Raw genomic sequence first — 22884 nt, 5'->3', positions numbered from 1 at the left:
GACACATTACACTTCTAATTCATTCTCTCCTTACCTAAAGTTGCTTTGGGAATAAAATAATTTTAGAATTATGAGGCAATGTTTTGTTACATTGTCAAGTGGTGAAAATGACTTATTCATTTAAAAAATATTTATCGAGACCTAACTGTGTGCCAGCCACTGTGCTGACTTCCAAGGCACAGGGGCAATGGTAGTTAAAATGTTTAATATGTAAAGCTATTACATTTCCACTTTAGCAGTAATTTGAGACAAAATGTGAAACTGCCTTTCCATCTCATTATTTACAAAATTCTATGTCAATAACTAATGGCACAATTTTTTTTAAGCAATTGCTGAGACATTCCATATGTATTTTCATCCTCTAAGCAGCTTCTAGGGAAACATTTTAAATTCCTTACTGACATGACTGTATCAGTCATGTGGCTCCATATTTTAGAATATGTTATTTAAATCCTGCTTAACACTGCCATCTTATTGCATTAGAATCACTTCAAATGTGTTAAAAGGAAGACAGTGTGTGTATGTGCTTTTTCTTTGAATGATTATGAAAATTAAATGAGTTAATGAGTTAATGTATAGTAAGGTATTTTGTAGGCGATAACACATTATAGAAATATTGGTTAATTTAACTGAGTAAAGATTTACAGCTACTTGAGGACATTTTTATTGGGAGCACAGCTTTCATAAAGAATCCACAGGATTCACTCTTGATGGGAGGCAGCTGTAGAATGGATTGAAAAGCACCCAAGAAACAGATTATACCATTGTTTACATCAAGACAGCCTACAGTGATTAAATGAGCTACCTTCATCCCCATGCACCTGCAAAGAAAAATGAGCGAGGAGGGATACTGTGCAATTAAGTACTTTTATGATGGAAAGAAAATCAAATCAGAGTACTGGTGTGCCTTGAGATTCTTGAAGCTTGGGATGATACAGATGGATTGTGCAATGCTCATGGTAAGGAAGCATGTCTTTCCTTATTACCACAGGCAATAACTTTTTTAATTAAGTAGAAATAAATTTCTTAGAATTTAAAAAATTTTTGACAAATATGTCATCTCTAATGCTTACAATGTAGTGAAGAAATTGGTGTCAGATGTCCGAAGATCAGCTTAATGAGAAGTGTTAAAAGTATCTGTACTGTTTTATTTAACAAATATTTATTGAGGTTGATTATATGTAAAATGTTGTGCTAAGTACTGGCCTATGAAGCCCAGGGAAGGAAGAAGGCAGACAGGTACTGTATCCTCACTAGAGTAAGGTCCCAAGTAATGCAAGGGAGTTAAAAAAAGGAGGAGAGCAAACCCTTAAGTGTGGAAAAACCTCAGATCTCTGAATTGGAACTTGAGAGGGATGGTATAACTCACTATCATGAGATCCTTGTCACAGCGGTCACATGAGGGCCAATCATAACCTATTGCAAAGAAATAACTTTGGTACCATTGTAAACTGTATTTAATTTACTTTAGTATTCTTCTGTTTGAAGCTAGCCATCATACTGGCAAATAGTTTAGATACAGCAGACAGCAATTGATATATAAAAAAAAACTTTACTAATTCACTTTTAAAAATGGCTTTTAGCTGCAAATTTCTAATGTTTTTGGAAATTTACCCATGTCTATGATTTCATTATCTCAATAATTCTAAAGGTTTTCTTATCAGAAAATCTATGGGGTTTTTTTTGTTTTTTTTTGTTTTTGTTTTTTTTTCCAACTTGCCTTTTTGTGATAGTCCTCTGTAGGAAAATTGTAAGACCTAAAAGCAGGAGAAAATGTCCAGATAATAGAAGAACATCTAAGGCCAAGATCTGCAACATGGTCTGCACTGCAAGCTAAAGAGCTATACTTTTCTAAAAATTTAACTACAGACATGTTAGAGTTTAAATGCTATGTCACCACCTTTGGCAAAAGTTTATTTGGTGTTATATTATTATATAGGAATTATGCCAGTGAACAGAAATTAACGTGTCTTAGTACTGAGTCAAGTTTATAACAGTAACTTTTCCTGGTTGCTTTGATGGGATGGCCAAAAGTTGAAATATCTCATGGCTTGGACTGCTTGTAAATTTATATCATCCTAGTCCTCTGATTGATTGGCATTGTGTTTCTTTATGTCTTCTCAGAGGAGAATTAAGGTTTCCTTTCCTGGGGAGATACTCTTGTCTTTTTCTAGGTACCTCTCCTCCACCACTCTCAGACCATGTGTAATCAGATCATACATTTCTGTAGATGAACAACTATTAGAGTTAACACTTAGGAGTATCCATTTTTTTTTTTGAGGTGACACCTTAATGATCTTGTTCAAAAGCCTGCATCAGAAACTGGAGATGAAATCGTGCGTCACTAACACTTCTCAGTAGTGAACTGGCAAGTAAACTATGTGCAGTGAACCCAATAGAATGGTAGATGTGTCACACAAGCAGTAGTAAATCCCTCCCTTCCCTTCTCCAAAATCCTAGCTCTTTTATAGACTCTTCTGGGAAGGAGACAAAGTTCTATAGGTTTCTCAATGATCAGAACTAGATAAAATTTGAAGTTTTGTGTTAAAAATATGGATTGTAACTTCTCCCATCCCCATATGAACATGAAGCAGTTAAGTTCATCTTAAAAGGTTCGATACGAAAAGCATGTGCTGTGCAGGAAATAAGGAATAAATTACTAACGGTTCACTGTCCAGAGCAGACACACCATTTAGTTCTTTTGGTTATTTTAGTTTAAGACACTTTAGACATCTGATGAAGAGGTAACACACACAAAAAAAATGGGCAGAAGTAGCGCTATGTATAAACCGGTTTTGGGGTGGGCGTTGTGTAGGTAAGGGAGAACTGTTCCACTTCCCAGTAGAGCTTTTAATTTCTAGGTGAGTTATTAAAGGAAGCACTGTGGGTTCCATGGCTGGAACATGGAACTGATCCTTTATATGATCTGCAGTATCAGGTGTTGGGTCGTCATTGTGCTGGTAAAGATTAGTTCTCTCCCTCTGGCAAAATGAGACATCTCTCACCTGCTTGCATACAATTCTGCAACTTGGTGCACTGCAGCACCCTCTGAACAGCTCCCACCATTGTAGTCATTTTCTGTTTTTGCTCCAGGAAGTAGTGAGAAGGTGCCCCATCATAGAGCATGACTTTTTCTAATCCCAACCCACACACTGATGTCAAAGTATTTTTGTTCTTTTTCCAGAGCATTATGTTCTTCCACCAGTAGTCACTAAGCCAGGAAAACATGAGGTGTTTTGCAATAACATTTGGAATATACATTTTCATTTTTTAGTTGGGATTTCTAGCATTTATATTTTGAAGGTCAGGTATGATGTCACATTCTTAGTCATTAGATGTCTACGTACTGCTAAATGTGTAACTCTCTCAAACCAGTCCCTGCAGTGCTTTTAAAATCAGCACGAAGATGAGAAGTTACTAGGTCTTTTATGCATAAAAATGTTCATATGTGGCCAGATGGTGAAAAGCTGCATCACAGCAAGCGTAGACTCTACCTGAAAATATGCCACTTTCCATTGTTCCAGCCAGAGATCATGCAGGGAACTTTGGTAATAATGAATAAAAATAGTAAATAGAGTTTTTCAGTGAATGTGAGTGATTTGTAAGCATTCTCTTCCCAGAAGCTTACCTGTCTCTTTTGCTGTCCTCCCCTTGCTTTCCCTCTCCCTTCCCCCCTTCCTCTCTTTCCTCTTCTTCACTGTTCTCTCTCCCTCTCCCACTGCCCTTCTTTATTATCTTCTCATTTTAAGATCTTCATAACTCAAAAGACTGTTGGGAAATGAAAGTAAAGGATTATTGATCACAGGATTTCTGATGCTGTTTCTACTCACAGTTAAATACAAGTATAAAAGCTTCATTCTTTCAATGACCATTTATTTCTATAGAGAGTACTATTATGGACTAGAGGTTGAGATTTTTAAAAGAGTGGATACAAAACAATTTTTCTTTTGGCAAATAAATTGCTGTCTTTGTACCAAGCAATTATCACTATATTTAATCTTTGTTACAAGTATATTAAGGACTTATTTTACGGATTAGAAAACCAAGGTACAAAGAGGTAAAGTTACACAGCTGGTAAGTGGCCAAACCAAGATATAAAACCGTGTAGCTTGTCTCTAGACCCTGTGCCCTTGACCGTTGTGCTGTGCTGCCTGGGATGATAGCCCAGTAGAGAGAGAGTATATTCAGATAGGATAATACAGAGCACTATATGACAGTGATATGAGGAAAATGAAGAGACATTGGGAGGAGGGAGAGAATATTTCAGACAGGTGAGTGGGTGGCATCAGTACTAGCCTTGAGGGCTGAAGTAGATTTTGAGGGTAGTGATCAGGAGTGAGAGAGGAAATAGCATGAGTAGAAGATGCGGGGTCTGGAAAATAGTTTCAAAAAATAAGTAGTCCAGTTTAGTTGAAGAAAAGGATCTGGACAGGAATATAGGATAAGGTAGGCTGCAGCCAAATTTTACAGGCCCCATCTCATGGGAAGTTGGGATAAGGGGGATGAAGGTTTTTGAGCAGCTAGGTGGCAAGAGCAATCAATGCTCTAGAGAGCTCAACTTGGTGAGGTAGTACTTTAAAGAAGGAATGCTAGAAACAGAAAACATAATTAGGAGACTATTTTTTATTGCAGCATAACAGTATTATATCACAATTTCTGTGGGTCAGGAGACCAGGCATAGCTTAACTAAGTCTTCAGCTTAGAGTCTCTCAAGGCTACAATCAAAGTATTGACTAGGGCTGTGATTTCACCTGAGGCTCATGTAGGGAAGGATCAGGTTTTGTTAGCAGAATTCAGTAAGTAACCTTTGTACCCAAGACTTCAGTTCTTGCTGTCTTTCCATCAAAGGCTAGCCTCAGGTCCTAAAGACTTTTCTCAGTTCCTTCCACGAGCATCCCAACCCTGGGACCCCACAACCTGGCAGCTTGCTTTTTCAAAGCTGGCAAGGAAATGAGAGATTTCATCTAAACAGCACTTAATCATATATGTCCTATCATTTTGGCCACATTCTGTTGGTTAGAAGCAAGTCACAGGTCACTCCCACACTCAAGGGAGAGGACTGCACAAGACCATGGCCATAAGGAAACACAGATCACAGAGACAGATATAACTGATGACATAAACACTCGAGAGTCTGAATTAGTCTAGTATTAATGCAAATAGGAAGAATAAGACTCAAGAAATTAGGTCTAGGAAATATGATTTCTTGCAAATACTATGTGAAGTTCTTTGCATACATTATCTCATGTAAGCCTCAAAATATCTCTCTGAGGTAAGTGCAGGGAAAATCCTTATTTCACAGATGAAGACACAGGCATTGAAGAGTTAAGTGCCTAGATCGCATACATCCTAGCTTCAAATCTGGGTGTCCCAACCTAGTTTCAAATGTAAGATGTCAGTCCCAGCGCTCACAGTCTTAGCCACTCTTCTTTACTTGGACTCAAAAGTATAGAGTATTTAAAGACAGATGGATAAGAAAATGTTGGAAATAACTCCAAGATTTTAATCCATTTCAACTTGGGGAATGATGATGTTAACTAAAACAGAAATGTCCTAGTGGCACTATTAAAGTAATACTGTGCATACACTACATTCCAAGCAGTGTGCAAAGCACTCAGCATGCATGATCACATTTAATGTTCCCAGTCCTTTCCCCTATTTTATAGATCAGGAAACAGGACCACACCTGTACCCACTAACTAGTTTCCACAAGTGCAAAGAGTAGTTACTTTTTATAGCTATTTTTCTACTGATGCATAAAATAAGTTTTTGAATGAACCATAGCCAATAAATGATAGAGTCATAATCTGAATCTAGAACAGCTATAATCTCTCTGTCTACTAGAGAGGACAATGGATTCCATTGTACCACTGGTATGTCTGACACCATAGCAGGATATCTAGATATGGATGTTCAGCAGATACCTAAATTCCATAATGGAGCTTGAGAAAAAGGTCAAGGCTAGAATAACCTATCAGGGAGCATCTATGTGGAGATTAAAAAGCCCTAAAATGGCATGAGATGATTGAGAGAGAAGGTATAAGCCCCAAAACAGAACCTTAGAGAACACCTATATTTAAAGGTTGAGGGGAAGAAGAGGTTTTTAAAAAAGCAGTGAAGACATATATGTCAAAGAGATAAGATTGAGATATAGATATAAAAGCAAAGGGGAAAGAGAAGGAAGGGTTGTTAGTAATTTCATCCACCACAGAATAACTCAGAATTAAGGCATAATAAATCAATTTGGAGGTCATATCATTGACTTTTAGATGAGCAGATACAGGAAAACAGCCTGAGTTAAGAGTCAGCTGGCAGCTAGAGGCGGCGGGGAGCTAGGCTGTGAAGTAAAGCATGGGTAGTAAGAATGTAGAGTTCACTAGTGCAAACTTCTTTGTGATTTTGGATGAGCTAGTAATAGTAATATGAGAGAGCTGACTATTTGAACAGGAGCAATTGTGTGTGTGTGTGTGTTGTAATCAGAAAGGAAGGCTCAAGTGGGAAGAAACTAAAGATGGCAAAAAGAAAATAGACTACTGTTGGCATATGACCCCAGAGGAGACAAAAGGAGACCAAGATGAAGGACCACTAATAGGAAGGGCAGTATTTAGAAAGGGCAAGAGACATGTTACCATTGGAGGTAGGAGGAGAACCTGAAAGAAAATACAGAAAGGTAGATGTTCAGTAAAAAAAAAATTAGGGCATTCAAATGGAAAGTTCTCAATTTTCTTAAACATGGAGGCAAGTTCTTAGTACCTAAAAAGCAGAGGCAAAGATTTCAGGACTGGAGGATAGTAAAAAATATTTTAATTAATTGAGGCAACAGTTGACCAAAGTTTATTGAATGCCTACTCTGAAGTAATAGAAAATTCAGTAGAGAAGACAACAAAGGATAAAAATAAAAAAGCAACCAGAGGACTATAGACTAGTGGTTACTAGTGGGATGGGGGAAGAGGGGGAAGGTAGATGGGATAAAGGAGGTCAAATATAGGGTTTAGGGGGAGGGTGAAGTGGGTAAAGGGGACCAAATATATGGTAACTGAAGGAAACTGGACTTTGAGTGGTAAACACACGATAGAATATACAGATGTCAAATGATAATGTACACCTGAAAATTATATAATTGCATTAACCAATATCACCCCAATAAACTTAATTAAAAATAAATAAAAATAAATAAGCATAACCAGGGACCCAACTGAGAACATGAACATTTAATAGAACCCAGCAGCATGGTTTCATAATTTTGCCCAACTTCTGAAAAGTGGTTATTGAAGGAAGTTGCTGATGCTGCACAGGGTTTGGAACTGAAGTGGCAAGAATGGCAGACAAGCCTGGAGGAAAGAAAGTTGGATTCCAGAGGCCAGAAAAGACAATATTGGCATGGTCTAAGCTGAGCGATGACATGAATGAACACTGAGTCAGAATCTAAAGATTGTGATTTGGGTGTGGAGCAAGTTATCAGAACTGAAGAAATAAAGTGCTTGCAATCAGAAAAGGAATACTCTAAATTTAAAACCTTTAAGTAAAATAGTTCCAGATCAAGCAAATTATATCAAGTGCCCTCTCTGCCATTTCAGAGGTTAAATAAGGAACTATGAAGCCAAAGTATTAGATGGGCCAGATGTTAAATGAATGAGAGGGGGTGGAAAAGATGACTGACCAGGCACCCAAATCTTCCCAGGACGAGTGGAGTGTTATGAAGGAGGTCGTACAGTAACAAGGATAGGGCTTGGATGTCAAGATTCAAAAATAGAGGTCTAAAAATGACAATAGGGGATAAAAATGTTTTCGAGGCCAACTGGGCCTTCAGATGCAATTCAGATTTCAATTAAGGTCAAGAGTTGAAGTTAAACTTAAGAATCAATCTAAGACCATAGGAAACTGCTTCACCATGTAACTATGAGGCAAAATCAGTAGGCAGTGACTGACAGAGAAGCAAGCAAGGATGCATAGCAGGAAGGGAAAGGGTCAGTTGGAATCAGATGTAAGAATTGTTCCCTCCCCTCATCTATCCTATCACCCCTTTATAGGTGACCCTTCCAATTCTTAAAATTATCTGTAGAGCATTATCCCCATTTTACAAGTTAATAAATCAATCAATCAATCAATCAATCAATCAATCAATCTGGTTCTAGGACTTGAACCTTGTCCTGACTGCAAAATCTAAAGTCTACCATAACACAATGACTCTCAGTGGTCTTAAAGCGTTCCTGTAGCTTTCAAGGACAAACTGGAAATCATGTCTGACTTATATGAAATGGGTATGAGAGACAATGTATTTCTTTTTATTTTTTATTGAGTATAATTTATATATAACATTAGTTTCAAGTATACAACAGGATTTGGTATCTGTATATTGCAAAATGATCACCATATTAAGTCTAGTTAATATCTGTCACCATACTTACATTTTTTTTTCTTGTGATGAGAACTTTTATGATCTATTTGCTTATCAACTTTCAAAGATGCAGTATGGTATTTGTTAACAGTAACCTCCATGTTGTATATTACATCTCCATGACATGTCTTTTATAAATGGAAATTTGTACCTTTTGACCTAGTTACCCACCTATCATTCTTGGCAACTACCAGTCTGTTCTCTGTATCTATGAGCTCAGTTTTTCTTGTTGGTTGTTTTAAAATTGCACATATAATTAAGATTATAATGGTATTTGTCTTTTTCTGCGGACTTATTCCACTTAGCATAATGCCCTCAAGATCCATCCATGTTATCATAAATGACAAGATTTCCTTTTTATTGCTGGATAATATTCGTGTGTAAGAGAGTGAGTGAGTCACATTTTCTTCATCCATCAATAGACACTTAGGTTGCTTCCACATCTTGGCTATTTTTAATAGTGCTGCAGTGAACATGGGGGTGCAGATATCTTTTTGAGTTAGTGTTTTCTTTAGATAAATAGTCGGCAGTAGAATTGCTGAATCATACGGCAATTCTGTTTTCCATAGTAGCAAAACCAATTTACATTCCCATCAACAGTTCACAGGGGCTCCCTTTTCTCCACATCCTCACCAACACTTGATCTTTTCTATTGTTTCATGAAAAGGCCCTGTATGCAAAGCAAGCCCCCTAAAGCCAAAGGAGCCTAGTGGCCACAAAAAAAAAAAAAAAGACAATTCCAGCTTGTCGGTTTAGAGTTTTAATAGGGAATTTACTCTTGGAAACAGTCTTAGGTGGCAGCAAGACAGAAAATGAATCCCCACACCATTCACCTCCCCGCTTCCCAAACCATTTGTTTTATGCCCCTCTAAGAAATGGACCTACGTATTCCAAAAGGAACACAGGAGTGAGGGAGGGGAACGAAGAGACCAGATACCAGGGTCTCTGGGACCAGAGCAAGTCAAACATTGAGGGTGCCTTGCCCCAGAGGAAGGGCTAAACAGTGGAGGAAGGATTAATGGTAGTTTGTGATTACCTCGAAGCCCTGTGTACATTCCAACGTCCATGTAGGGGGTGGGGGGGATGTAGGCAGATTAGTTTTAAAATGGTTTTGATTTGCATTTCTCTAATGATTAGTGATTTTGATCACCTTTCCTGTACCTGTTGGCCATCTATATGTCTTTTGAAAAATGCCTATTCAGATCCTCTGCCCATTTTTTAATCAGATTTGGGGTTTTTTTGCAATTGAATTGTATGCACAATGTATTTCTTTGTGTTGCTTATGAATTATATTCAGCTCTTAAAAGTTCTATATGAGTTTTATCTAATACTGTATATTAAAATCTTAATTTTTTTTTCAAGAAAAACATTTTGGACCCTTTTAATGATGTTAAGAAATTTCCAAATATATCCTAGATGATTTCATTGAATTTCTGCAACTATATCCTAAAACACTGTTTATATTGCATTATTTTTCAGGTGTGAAAATGAAACCAAATTTAAAACAGAAGAAGTATTTTGGGCTTACAATTTCTGCCCTACACCATACTCCTGGACTGCACTTCTGGGCCTTATTTTATATCTTGTTTTCTTCGCACCTGGTAAACAAGGCTTTGTTGTTATTGTTATGTTGTCTCTTTTTAGAGGAGACAAGCCGTTCTTTTTAAAGTTCCTTACATACTGCTTTGTCAAAATTTTTAATTTGTATTTCTCAGGAATGGGACCAATGCCTTGGACTGTGAATTCTGAAATATATCCCCTTTGGGCAAGAAGTACAGGAAATGCATGTTCATCTGGAATAAACTGGATTTTCAATGTTCTGGTTTCACTGACATTTTTACACACAGCAGAGTATCTTACATACTACGGTAAGAGAATATTTTTTTCCAACTATATTTTTATTTTTCCTACTATGTTTTTAGATATGCTATCATTAGTGATGGAAAGGCTAGGTCGTTGTATTTTTGCTGTTATATTTCTCTGTGTGGCTTCCTTGTCCCGAGTCCTTGGAGATGCAGATGGGAAAAGGTAAAAGGAATTCTCCTTCCTAAGCAGCATTATTTTATGTCCCTCGGTGCTATCACCCACCAACCCTCCCAACCCAAACATCTCCCCAGTTGGAAATCTTCACAGCATGGTTTTTAGCTTAATGAAGGAATATAACAGAATGGTAGAAAGATGTAGGCAGGGAGTCTAGGGCTAATGTTTGAACATGTCCCATGACAGAGATGGAGTCATATCCAAGAGGAATCAGAGTAGACTGAAAGTGGGTCCCCCAAATGTCATACTGTGAGTTATACCTTCCACAGTTTCATCTATGCTGTTCAAGCCAAGGCATGTGCATTTAAGTGTCTGCTGAGACCAGCACTTACCACTGCCAGAACTGTAAACATGACAGTAGTGTTCAAGTGAAAAATATGTGGGAACTATACCTCAAAGAAAACAATATTGAGAAGTGGCCAAGTTAGGAAAAAGCTGGGAAGCAACTCCAAGTCCATTTTTACTGAAATGAAGCGTTTGTCTTTTTAGAATGAGGATTTCTTATGAGTTGTGATTGGATTCTAAATGATGAAATATGAGGTTTTCATTCTAATTTACTCATAAGCCTTTGTAGTTTATATGGAATATCTACTGCTTAGACTATTCTCTGATCCTCTTCCCCCATCACTCACCTCATTTCATCCCATGCTCTGGCCATTTATAATTTCTTTTTGCAAGAGCAGGTTTATTTGTCAGCCCCCTCTCCCACTTCCACCCCTCTCTGCTCCCTTTGGCTCAGGCCAAGACTAGGCCTTGTTTACAGTGCCTTCCAGAGCATCCTATTCACTTGATAAACATTCAAAAATGTCTGTCAAAGGAATAAATATATAGACGAATTTTGTAGATGAATGATTAATATGAGGAAACATTGTAAAAATTGATTCCTCCTCTCTTCTGAACATGCTGAATTGGCATTTACTTTTATCTTTATAAAACTCTTCTCCCACTCAATCACCAGTTAGAACATTTAGAAATATTTATTTTCTTGGAAAGTAAATGCACTGGCACTTTAAACTGGATATATATTTAGCTTTATCCCATTTGGCAATTAAAAATTTTTACCTAAGTAAAACTTACCATCCTGATACCATAAATATGAACACAATAAATATTTACCCATATATGCTGATTCCTGAGAACGCTTAAATAATTTAAGACCTAAGTATAGAGTAACATCCTGAGAAAGCATTTTTTATATAAAGTCATAGACCAAATAATAAAAATCTACATGGTAAGAATTTTGACAGCAAAGCTCCTCTTTCTTGAATTTATGCTTCCAGAAAAACATGAGGCAACAGATGTAAATTTTAAAAAGAGCACAGCCAGGCTTCTTTCAAAAATATCCAGTTAGGAGAAGATTTTGCTTTGCATTAAGGCAAGCCTCGATCAGGTCAATGCACTGGTCCATGAGGTCTACTGCTGGCTAGTAGTGGGACAATATTTCAGTTTAGGTTAGTTTTTCCATCTTTGATCTACATTTTGATCTACATGTTACCGATTTATGTAAAATGTGTTTATAGTCCTGATTTAATGAATATACACAAAAATGATGTATTTCTCTGGAAATATCCATATCTATTTCGTTTCATAAAACCTCAATTTTGATTCTTTCCTAAACTATACTGCTTAAGATAGGTCTGCTTTGGACCCCATTCAGTAATGTTTATTACTAAAAATTATCATTAAAATGTATACTATATTTTATGTATAGCACATGTGACTAAATAGGTCCCTTGGAGAGCATTATATCAAAGTTCCTGTGTTGAGGAATTGAAATTCAACCTAACACAGTCTTTGAATCCTCATTTTGTATAATTCAATTAAATATTTGTTTTAATCCAAAATTTAATATAGGACTCCATATTTAGTCATTTAAACTAAAGCTGATGAATATCTATAGACTTGGTACAGACATTTTTTTCATTTTCATTCCAAGAGGGAATAATAGTTACATAATTGACTTGCCCATTACATGGAGCAGATCACAACCCTTCCAGCTTTCCTACACCTTTGTTGACCACAGGTCTCACCAGTGAAGACCACGTGGGTGGTTTTAATATTTGCCTGTTTAGATTCCTCAGATTTTGTTAAAGGATCCTGTGTTTTAATAGAACTTCCTTGATATTATTTGACTTTGGGAATCTGGGTCACAAGCAAGAAGCTATATGGCCTTTAAGAATCTTCCTAATCCATCTAATTAACGCTAGGCATTTATACCAACATTTTGGATTAGTTATTTCTAATCATGACACTCTTCTTAAATTGTGAAAGATGTTTCTCCTTAATATTTCATTTTATAAAGCCTGTCTACTTTGTTATAGAGTTTAGCAGCCTGGTTTAGTCTAAAATATTTTATCATATATACTTATATATTCTTTTATCATCATCCTTTGTCCCTCCCACTGAACATTCCATTTGTTCTTAACTCCACAACTCTGATTATCAACTTTTCCTCAAAATTTCCACATCTTCCCAGAGCTAGCTTGTCAGTATCACCCTTTTGATGAAAACATTCCCAATTTATTAGTATACTAATCTTGTTCTGTTCTGCTTGATGAGTTTTGTTAGAGGCTTATCAATTTTATTTATCCTTTCAAAGAACCAGCTCTTAGTTTCATTAATCATTTCTATTGTTTTCCTATTTTGTTTATTTCAGTTCAGATCTTTATCGTTTACTTCTACTTCAGGTTTTGTTTGTTCCTTTTTATAGTTTAGCTGTAAATTTAGATTGTTTACTTGGGATTTTTTCCTGGTTCTTGAGGTAGGCCTTTATAGTTATTAATTTAACTCTTAACTGCTTTTGCTGCATCACATAAATTGTTTTTATTTTGTCAAGATAGCTTTTGATTTCCTCTTTGATCCACTGATTGTTTAGATGGATTTTTTTATTCTCCACATATTTTCAAGTTTTCTTATAATTGATTTCTAGTTTTGTGCCATTGTGGTTGGAAAATATGCTTAATTTCAATTTTCTTGAGGCTTGTTTTGTGGCCTAACACGAAGTCTATCTTGTAAAATGTTACTTGTACACTTGAGGAAAACGTGTAACCTATAGTTCTTGGATGAAATGCTCTATAAATGTCTATTAAGTCAAACTAGTCTAATGTGGCATTTAAGGCCATTATTTCCTTACTAATTTTCTGTCTGGATGATCTATTAAGCTAAGTATTAACTATTACTGTTAATTTCTGCCTTTATGTCCATTAATATTTGCTTTATATACGTGGGTGCTCCTTTGTTGGGTACATAGATATTTATAATTGTTATATCCTCTTCTTGGATTATGTAATATTCATGTCTCTTTTTACATTCTTTGTTTTGAAGTCTATTTTGTCTGATGTGCATATTGCTACCACCGCTTTCTATCTGCATGGAATATCTTTTTCCATCCCTTCACTTTCAGTCCATGTGTCTTTCAATCTAAAGTCTCTTGTAAGCAGCATATAGATGGGTCATGGTTGTTTCTTTTTTTAATCCATTCTGCCACCCTGTCTTGATCGGAGCAATTTAGTCCACTGACATTTAGAGTTAATTATTGATAGGTATGCGCTTATTGCCATGTTCACTGTTTTTGGTTTTTGTTCTTTGCTGTTCCTTCTTGATCTTTGATTTGCTGGTCTTTAGAGTTTTGATTGGATTCCTTTCTCATTTTTTTATTTTTTGGTTTGTGGTTACCATTCATGCTTATCCATCTTTAATAGTCTATTTTGCACAGGGCTGGAAATGTTGCCCATTCTCACCCAGTCAGCCAAAAACCTTCATAATTTATAGGACATTTGACAGATTACTCAGAAAGATCATGCCTTGGTAATAGGGGGAAATTAGCCCTAAGTCAGTGCTGCTCAGGTCCTGCCTAATAAACATGGAAAAACTATCTCCAAGTAACATAAGCACATGTCAGAAATAAGCTCAAGAATATTTTATGGATATAAAAAAATTCAACACTCCACCAAAAAAAAAAAAGTTTAATCACATTCTAAAAGTACATTTTACTCCCCCCTTCTTTGTTTTTAACATCAGGTTTTATATGTTTTGTGTATACCCTGATTATTTCTTTAAGTTAGTTTTACTACTATTGTCTTTTAACTTTCATATTAGCTTTTTAAGTGAATGATTCACTGTAATTGTTGTGTATTTGCCTTTAAAAGTGAGGGGTTTTTTTTCCCATATTATTTCTACTTATGGCCTTTAACATTTCTTGTAAGGCCAGTTTAGTGGTTGTGAACTCCTTTAGTTTTTGCTTGTGTGGGACTCTACCTCTCTTCAATGTTAAATGATAATCTTGCTGGATGAAGTATTCTAAGTTGCAGATTGCTTTAATCCATTTTCTGTTTAGAAAAAAAAAGTGCAGCTTGCTGCCAGGGTTAATTTTACATAAACACATTCTTTGAGGCTGAAGCAAATCTGACTGGTTTTCAATTTGAAAATAAATACAAAACTGTCTTTGGAATTATTTCTAAACAGAACTTGTCTCTAATCCTAATGTAACAGAAATGTATACATAAATTAGATTCATCAAATAAATCTTCGGCTAATAACTGTTGGATAACGATGTTAACATCACATGTAAGAACGCTACATTTTCTAGGATCCAGCACTTTGAGCAATCAAGAATTACACTTTGTAAATGGAAATACCAGTACTAAAAACAAAATGCTATAAATTGAATGTCATTTGTTCCCAAAGACTATTGCTATACTAGAGCGATGCCAAAATAATAATAAAAGCGAGATATTTTGTGGCAAACTTTAGGAGTAAGGTTAGGACTGTAATTTGCGAGTTATATCAGGGTAAATACTGCAGCCCCTGGCAGCGAGTATTCTCGGGGCAAACGGGAAATGGGTTAAATCTCTCCCTTCTGGCCTATAAAGTTGCTTCTAAGAAATCAGCTGATAACCTAATGCAGTTTCCTCATATGTGAATTGTTTTATAATTCTTGATGCCTTTAAGATTGTCTCTTTAACCTTAACTTTTGCCATTTTAATTACAGTATGTCTTTGTGCAGGTCTCTTAGGGTTCATCTTGTTTGGAACTGTCTGTGCTTCCTGGACCTGGAAGGTTTTCAGAGATAATTTCTTCAAATATGCGCTCTGCCCCTTTCCGCTTCTCCTTCTGCAATTACTATAATGTCAATCTTAGGGCATTTGATGTTATCCCAGAGATTTCTTATACTATCATTTTTTTAATTTTTTTTCATTTCTTCCAGGTTGCTAATCTATTCTGTATTAACTAATCTGCAGTCAGTTCCTTCCAATGTATTCTTCATTTCAGCTATTCTCAAATCTGTTGAGCATCCTTATGACTATTTCTTTGAATTTTTTATCAGGCAAATTATCTCCATTTCATTAGGGTTTGTCTCTGGACATTTTTCTTGTTTCTTCATTTGGGGCACATTCTTTTGTCTCCCTGTTTGTTCCTAGCAGTTAGAACAGTTCTCTCTCCTAGTCTTGAAAGATGTCTGAGTAGACTGTGTTGAATAGTTTTAGCAGGTTGACTATAGTTGGGGCAGGTGTATACGGTGCTGGTCTCAAGAAGTGGGTTCACCTGATGTAGACAGGGCTGCTTGGTATCTTTTTGCTTTAAGTGTCCTTGTGATCAGAGGGAGGGTCAGAGCAAGACTGCTTTAGATGTTTGTGTCTCACCTGCTCAGGCCCTTCTCTGTCTGGGACAGGCCTGCATGCACAGCTGTACTTTACTAGTTCTGCTTCCTCTCCAAGCAGTGCAGCTCCTTGTACACTCAGCCACACCCCTCACTCTACCTGGGCAGCCCTGCCTGTGTGCCCTGTTGCTTCAGTTGTCTGCAGGGAGAGTGGCCCAAACCCTACTCTATCTCCACACTCTCTCCAGGAGGGGGAGTCCCACATGCGCACACAGTAGCAGCACACTTTGGACAAGGTGGCCCTACAGGCAAGTACCACGGTGTTTTGCTAGCTTCGTATTCTCTCCAGGCAGGGGAATCCTGCTTGCTTGCAGCCCAGTGGGTGTGCAAACCAGCACCCTGTTGGACTGATCGCTGGGAAGAAGGGCCCCTTGTATGCACCCTCTGGCACCCTCCTGTTTCTGCTGGTCTTCTAGGAGAGGTGGCTGGAAATAGGCTAAAGCACCCGGCAAGGTCAGCCAGACAACCTAGATGGAGCTCCCACCCACTATATTCAGGGAAATAGATTCTCACCAGTTCCTCCTGTCTGGGTTGTTCCCTTAGCTCCAGGAGAGCTCTTGGAGTTCTCCAACGTTCTCTGTGCAGCTCCTCTCTCCTGTGTAGTAGCTGTTTAATGGGCTTACAGTCGTTTCTCAGGGGGATTTACTCTAATTATAGATATATGTTCAATGTATTCTTGTGAGCAGTTGAACTCAGAGTCCACCTATACTGCCATCTTGGACCTGCCTCATTATTTCTGTTCTTTGCAGTTTGGCAAGGCAGGAATTATTTTTCCTATTAGGCAGATTAGGAAACTAAGGTCAAGAGAATTTAAGAAACTGCCCACGAATTTAGCCTGGGTTGCTTTGTGACTTTCAGACCCACACTCTCTACAGGGCCATGGTGCCTTCCTCTCACTAATACTCATGCGTTCCAGATGACCTAGTATTATTTTTTGGTTATTTACCAAGTATCAGACATAAAAATATATAAGCTTGTAGTATATAATGTGAACCAAACTAAAACTTAAAAAAGGAGCCCTATATTTGTAAATATATAATAAGTCCAGCCCCTTAAGAGTTATAGGGCATATGATAACTGACTCTAACTAACCTAGTCACAGCCCTTTCAGATTTTTTCTATTAAATAATTTATCTGTTTTCCTCCTGTGATTTCACAGCACCTTAATCCACAGAGCAGATTCTTTTGGGTGGCCAATCCAGCAGCATTTTTTCTCTGCAGTTTTCCTTGAGCCTTCCCAAGAAATGTGTCTTATATATTCCTGAAATGGTTACTTATAGGCATGTCTTTAATAATGTCTTTCCCATTCTGTAATAATTCAATAAAACTGAGAAATATTATTCATTGCTTTAACTGCTGTGCTATTCAGCTTAAAGTCTGACTTTCAAATATGCCTTTAGGTTATCTAGTATAGCCCTTTATTTCAGATCTGCTACTGATGTATTCTATTACTAAACAAGAGACCATTCATTCTATAGACCCCCTAATGTGTCAGGCACTGTATTCTAGGGAACCCAAAGACAAGCCATAGACCCTACCCTTGAAGAAACCATTTGCTACTGCAACAGAGATCGGGTCTCCCTCTCAAGCATCTCATAATCATCTCCCCAAATCTCTTCTTGATTTGGGCTGTAAAATTTATAGAATTATAAACCTAAAATCCTAAACCTACTTTGGAGCTGAGAAGCAATTTCATTTTATTTAAATGATTATCCAGAAGTCACATAGCAAGACTTGAATCCAAAACTTCCAACTCCCAATCTGATATCGTTTCTCCAGCCATTTATCCCATTAGTTTTTCACTGTCGTCTTCCTTCCCCCATCTCATATACAGGATGGTCTAAAGGCCTAAAAATGGGTCAAAGACCCCATTATAGTTGTTCACCATCAAAAGTGAAAGCATAGGTTCTTATTTTTAAACTGGGAATTAGATTATAAAGGAAAAGTGATCTCATAACTATGTAGAGAACAAACAAGTTACATAACTCTATCTCATCCATCTAGGCTCGCTGTATTGACACTTAGAAAACACAACCAGGGAGTATTTTTGTCTTTGTGGTTTTCCTGCACTGACATGCATAGTCTTTTAGTAAAACAAAATTCTCTAACCTCATAGACTTTACATTCTAGTAGAGAGAAATAAAATAAGCTTTATTTTGGACTTCTGGTCAAGATGGCGGAGTATGTAAACGTGATACTCACATTCTTCCATGACCGCATCAAAACTGAATTACAGAAAAACCATCATGGAGAACCACCTGAAGACTAGCTGCACAGAGTCCTATAACTAAAGATATAAAGAAAAGCCACGCCACGACTAGGAGGAGGGGTAGAAAAGCGAAATGGGCAGGTCCCACACCCACTGTGTGGTGATTCATAATCAGGAGGAATATCTCAGCTGCAGAGGACACCCCCTGGCTCACCAGCCCCATGCTCCAGTGTGAAAAAGAGGAGTTGCCATAACATCTGGCTGTGATAACCAGTGGGAGTTGTGTCCGAGAGGGAAAGCTACTGTAGATCCAGGCATTCCTCTTTATAGGCCTGTACAAAGACTCACTCAGGGCATATGCAGCAGCTCGAAAAGCTCCAGGGGCACAGAGTGAGGAATTAAATTTACTAGCTTTAGGGCAGGGGTCATGACAGCTCACGCCAGAGAAACGTGACACTGTTCCTTTGCTGCGCACTCCCTCTACTCAGCTGATAGGTGCATGTGATCCCCAAATCTGAGCTCTCCATTAACCTGGCTAACACTTTCCTCCCCACCCTGGTGATTCCAAGACACCACCCAATGCCTGTACCTCTTTTATGGATTTTCCACAAAAGTGGCCTGCCTCAGCTCATGCTACAGACTTTCCTAAAATGTCTTAAAGATCCACAAATCCAAAGCAAGTAGCAGCAGCCTCAGTGTGCCCTGTACCTCTTGCTAAATGGTCTCAAGCCCAGCAGGAGTGGAAACCAGTCTCAGCTTGCACTGTAACTCCGACCTGGTGACCCCAAGCCTGGTGTAGTGGTGGCCAGTCTTAGCTTGAAATACAGCTTCAATTAAGCCAAAAGTCCATTACAAGTGCCAGCTGGCTTCAGCTCACATTGTGGTGTGCCCATCAAAGTGCTCCAAACCTAGAACTAGTGGCAGCCAGCCTCAATGCTCAGCATAGCCTCTCCCAAACTCCTTCAAGCTCAGCACAAGCGACAGCAAATGGCAAAATACAACCTACCAAATGGGAGAAGATACATCCAATAAGGGATTAACATCCAAAATATATAAGGAATTCATACACCTTAACACCAAAAAAAACAAATGATCCCATTAAAAAATGGCCATAGGATCTGAACAGACATTTCTCCAAAGAGGATATACAGATGGCCAATAGACATGAGAAAATGCTCATCATTACTTATCAGGAAAATGCAAATTAAAACCACAAAGAAATATCACCTCACACCTGTAAGAATGGCTATCATCAATCCACAAACAACAAAAAAAGGGAACCCTGTGTACTGTTGATGAGAATGTAAACTGGTATAGCCACTGTGGAAAACAGTATGGGAGTTCCACATAAAATTTAAAATAGAACTACAATATGACCCAGCAATTCCACTTCTATTTATCCAAAGAAATCCAAAAACACTTAATTCTAAAAGATACATGCACCCCTATGTTCACTGCAGCATTATTTACAACAGTCAAGATATGGAAGCTACCTAAATATACATTGACAAATGAATGGATAAAGAAGATGTGATACATATATACAATATATGTATATTACTTGGCCGTGAATAAGAATGTAATCTTACCACTTGTGATAACTTGGATAGTCAGAGAAAGACACGCACACTTATATGTGCAATCTAAAAGACGAACAAAACAAACTCACAGATACAAAGAACAAATTGATGCTTGCCAGATGGGAAGGGGTTTGCAAGGATGGCTGAACAAGATGAAAGGTATTAAGAAGTATAAATTGCCAGTTATAAAAATAGTCACAGAGATGTAAAGTGCGGCATAGGGAATATGGTCAATAATACTGTAATAACTATGTATTATTCATGGTGAATACCAATTTATCAAAGAGATCACTTTGTAAATTATATAAATTTCTAACCATCATGCTGTATACCTGAAACTAACGAAATATTGACTATCAACTGTAATTGAAAAATAAAAATTAAATTTTCTTTAAAAAGTATAGATTTCCAATTATAAAAATAGTCATGGTGATGTAAAGTACAGCATAGGGAATACAGTCAATAATATTGTAATAACTGTATGGTATCAGATGCCACTAGACTTATCAGAGTGATCACTTTGTAAGTTATATAATGTCTAATCACTGCATTGCACACCTGAAACCTATATAATTGTTTTTTTATTGTGTATTATATATTTGTATATAGTATTATATATTAACTGTAAGTGAAATATTTTTAAAAGTTTCAGTTACACCAGAAACAAAAATTTTTAATAAAAAAAAATAAGCTTTATAGTATGTCAGATGGTGACAAGTACTATGGACCCACAAAATGGACTAACTGCAGGGGTCTAAGAGAAGGAAAAAGGAGATTAAGGAGGAGACTCTTGCAATAGTGCAGATGAGGCAGGATGGCTTTTAAACCAGAGATATCAGTGGAATGATAAGAAGTGTCATCTTTGGATTAAGTTTGAAAGCAGACTGAACAGGATTTCCCACCAGCTTGGATATTGGATAGAAGTATAAGAGAAAAGTAACAGCCAACTCCCAGACTTTGGGCATGAGAGACTGGAAGGACAGAGTTGCCATGTGCTCTAATAAGTCATGGAATCAACAATGTCATCATTTTATGTGGTTGGGGAAATACAAGATAAATGAGAAAGAAGTATCTCCCTCAAAGTACCACCGGTCTAGCAGACAAGAAAGACAAATACATACACATAATCATAATACTTATTGATTATTATTATAGAGGGTCTCAACAAAGTGCTGTGAAAGCACATAAGAGATAACAATTATTTCTAGCCAGGGAAATGAGGCAAGACTTAAAAGCAGAAGTTGTATATGAGCCTGTTCTGTCATTCTTGAGTTTGGCATTATATGATTTGAGTTTAGAAAGATATATATTCTCACAGGGTTAGAACAATCAGAGTAAACCAGACTGGCAGTAATTTTTGTTTCCATCTCAGACCATAGTTATGCATGACTAGCCAGAAAGAATAATCAAAATCAAGTATTCTTTCCAACCTGACCTATACATATATGTGTATATATTTATACATATATAGCAGGTCCTCAAATAATATAACTTCATTCAACATTGCTTTATTATAATATTGATGAGATGCCATGGTAACTTCACTCTTATTTATATCAGCTTATGGTAAAATTGGTTTCATTATATAGTTAACCCTTGAACACAATTTGGACTGTGTACTTCTATTTATACGTGGATATTTTTCAATAAATATGTACAATACTGTAAATGTATTCTCTTATAAATTTCTTAGTTTTTTTCTCTAGCTTATTGTAATACTACAGTATATAATACATATAACATGCAAAATATATGTTAATCAAATGTATATGTGTAAACAGTAAAGCTTCCCGTCAATACTAGGCCATTAGTAATTTTGGGAAGATCAAAGTTGTATGTGGATTTTCAGCTGCACAGGGAGTCAGAGCCCTAACCTCCGCATTGTTCAAGGGTCAACTGTCGTTTTGCCACAGTTCCAAGAACCTATTGATGACACTGTGAAGACTTACTATATATTATTTTCCATTGCAGGAGCTTTCTTCCTCTATGCTGGATTTGCTGCTGTGGGACTCCTTTTCGTCTATGGCTGCCTTCCTGAGACCAAAGGGAAAAAATTAGAAGAAATTGAATCACTCTTTGACAACAGGCTATGTACATGTGGGGCTTCAGATTCTGATGAAGGAAGATATATTGAATATATTCGGGTGAAGGGAAGTAACTATCATCTTTCTGACAACGATGCTTCTGATGTGGAATAATTTTCAACTGCTGATATATCTGGTTATTTAAACAAACTTGTGGGGAAAGAGCAGCAATTGGTGACCTCACTGCCCTGCTTCTAATCTGATTTTTTCCACAGTCTAGTTTTGAATAGCTTCATATTCTAGAATATTTGATTAGGAGGAAGATACAACCAAGATGACTTTTTGTTTTGTATAAGCAGAAATGTACAAAAAATATTTACAGAGATTTTAAACTAATAATTATTGAACAAATGTGTGTAATTCCTTCCTGAAATAATCTAAAATGAATATTGTATCCAGTGACTTCAGTGCTATCCTTTTTTCTGAAAACCATATGTAATTATTAGTGGCAACTGAGTCAGTGCTAATCTAGCTGAATCATATATGTATGATATACTTATAATGCAGGATTGTGGAACATGTTCCAAAGGTGTTTTCTGTCAAACATGGTCTATTGGCACTAAATTTTTCTAAGCAGAAGTATCTTATCTGTGATCAGCTATTAGAAAGTAAATTCCATTAAGCTTTCACCAACAAATTCAAAAGTGCCTCCTACAAGGGCACAGCTGTCCTTATCTCCTTTGGATTCCACATTTTGGTTTCTCTCTCCAATTCAGATCTTGAGAGCTCTTCAGAAACTGACTACACAGGATCTTTTGAATATTATGAAAAGCAGGTCTTTTAAGGTATATTTTCATACATATTTTTTTGGATCAGTGATAAGTGTACATTTGCACAGATAAGCTAGCAAGTTTTGATAAGTATATTTTATTGCTAGAAAGTCAGAAAGAAAAAAGATTTTTATGGATCTCTAA

At 36.9% G+C, this 22884-nt stretch overlaps 1 protein-coding gene across 1 annotated transcript in view; it reads left to right on the top strand.

Annotated features, from left to right (window-relative positions):
• The window catches only part of SLC2A13 (solute carrier family 2 member 13), a 315165-nt gene extending 292287 nt beyond the window's left edge, over nt 1-22878 (top strand). Inside the window, exons 8-10 of the mRNA XM_011363165.2 lie at nt 9878-9999; nt 10114-10266; nt 21858-22878. Coding sequence (XP_011361467.1) covers nt 9878-9999; nt 10114-10266; nt 21858-22084 — 502 coding nt within the window. The 3' untranslated portion in view covers nt 22085-22878. The remainder of the gene's footprint in view (nt 1-9877; nt 10000-10113; nt 10267-21857) is intronic.
• The last annotated feature ends 6 nt before the right edge of the window (nt 22879-22884 follow it).

This window comes from Pteropus vampyrus, unplaced genomic scaffold (assembly GCF_000151845.1).
Source record: "Pteropus vampyrus isolate Shadow unplaced genomic scaffold, Pvam_2.0 Scaffold82, whole genome shotgun sequence".
In the NCBI taxonomy this organism is placed as follows: Eukaryota; Metazoa; Chordata; class Mammalia; order Chiroptera; family Pteropodidae; genus Pteropus; species Pteropus vampyrus.
This window is presented reverse-complemented; position numbering and strand designations above follow the sequence as displayed.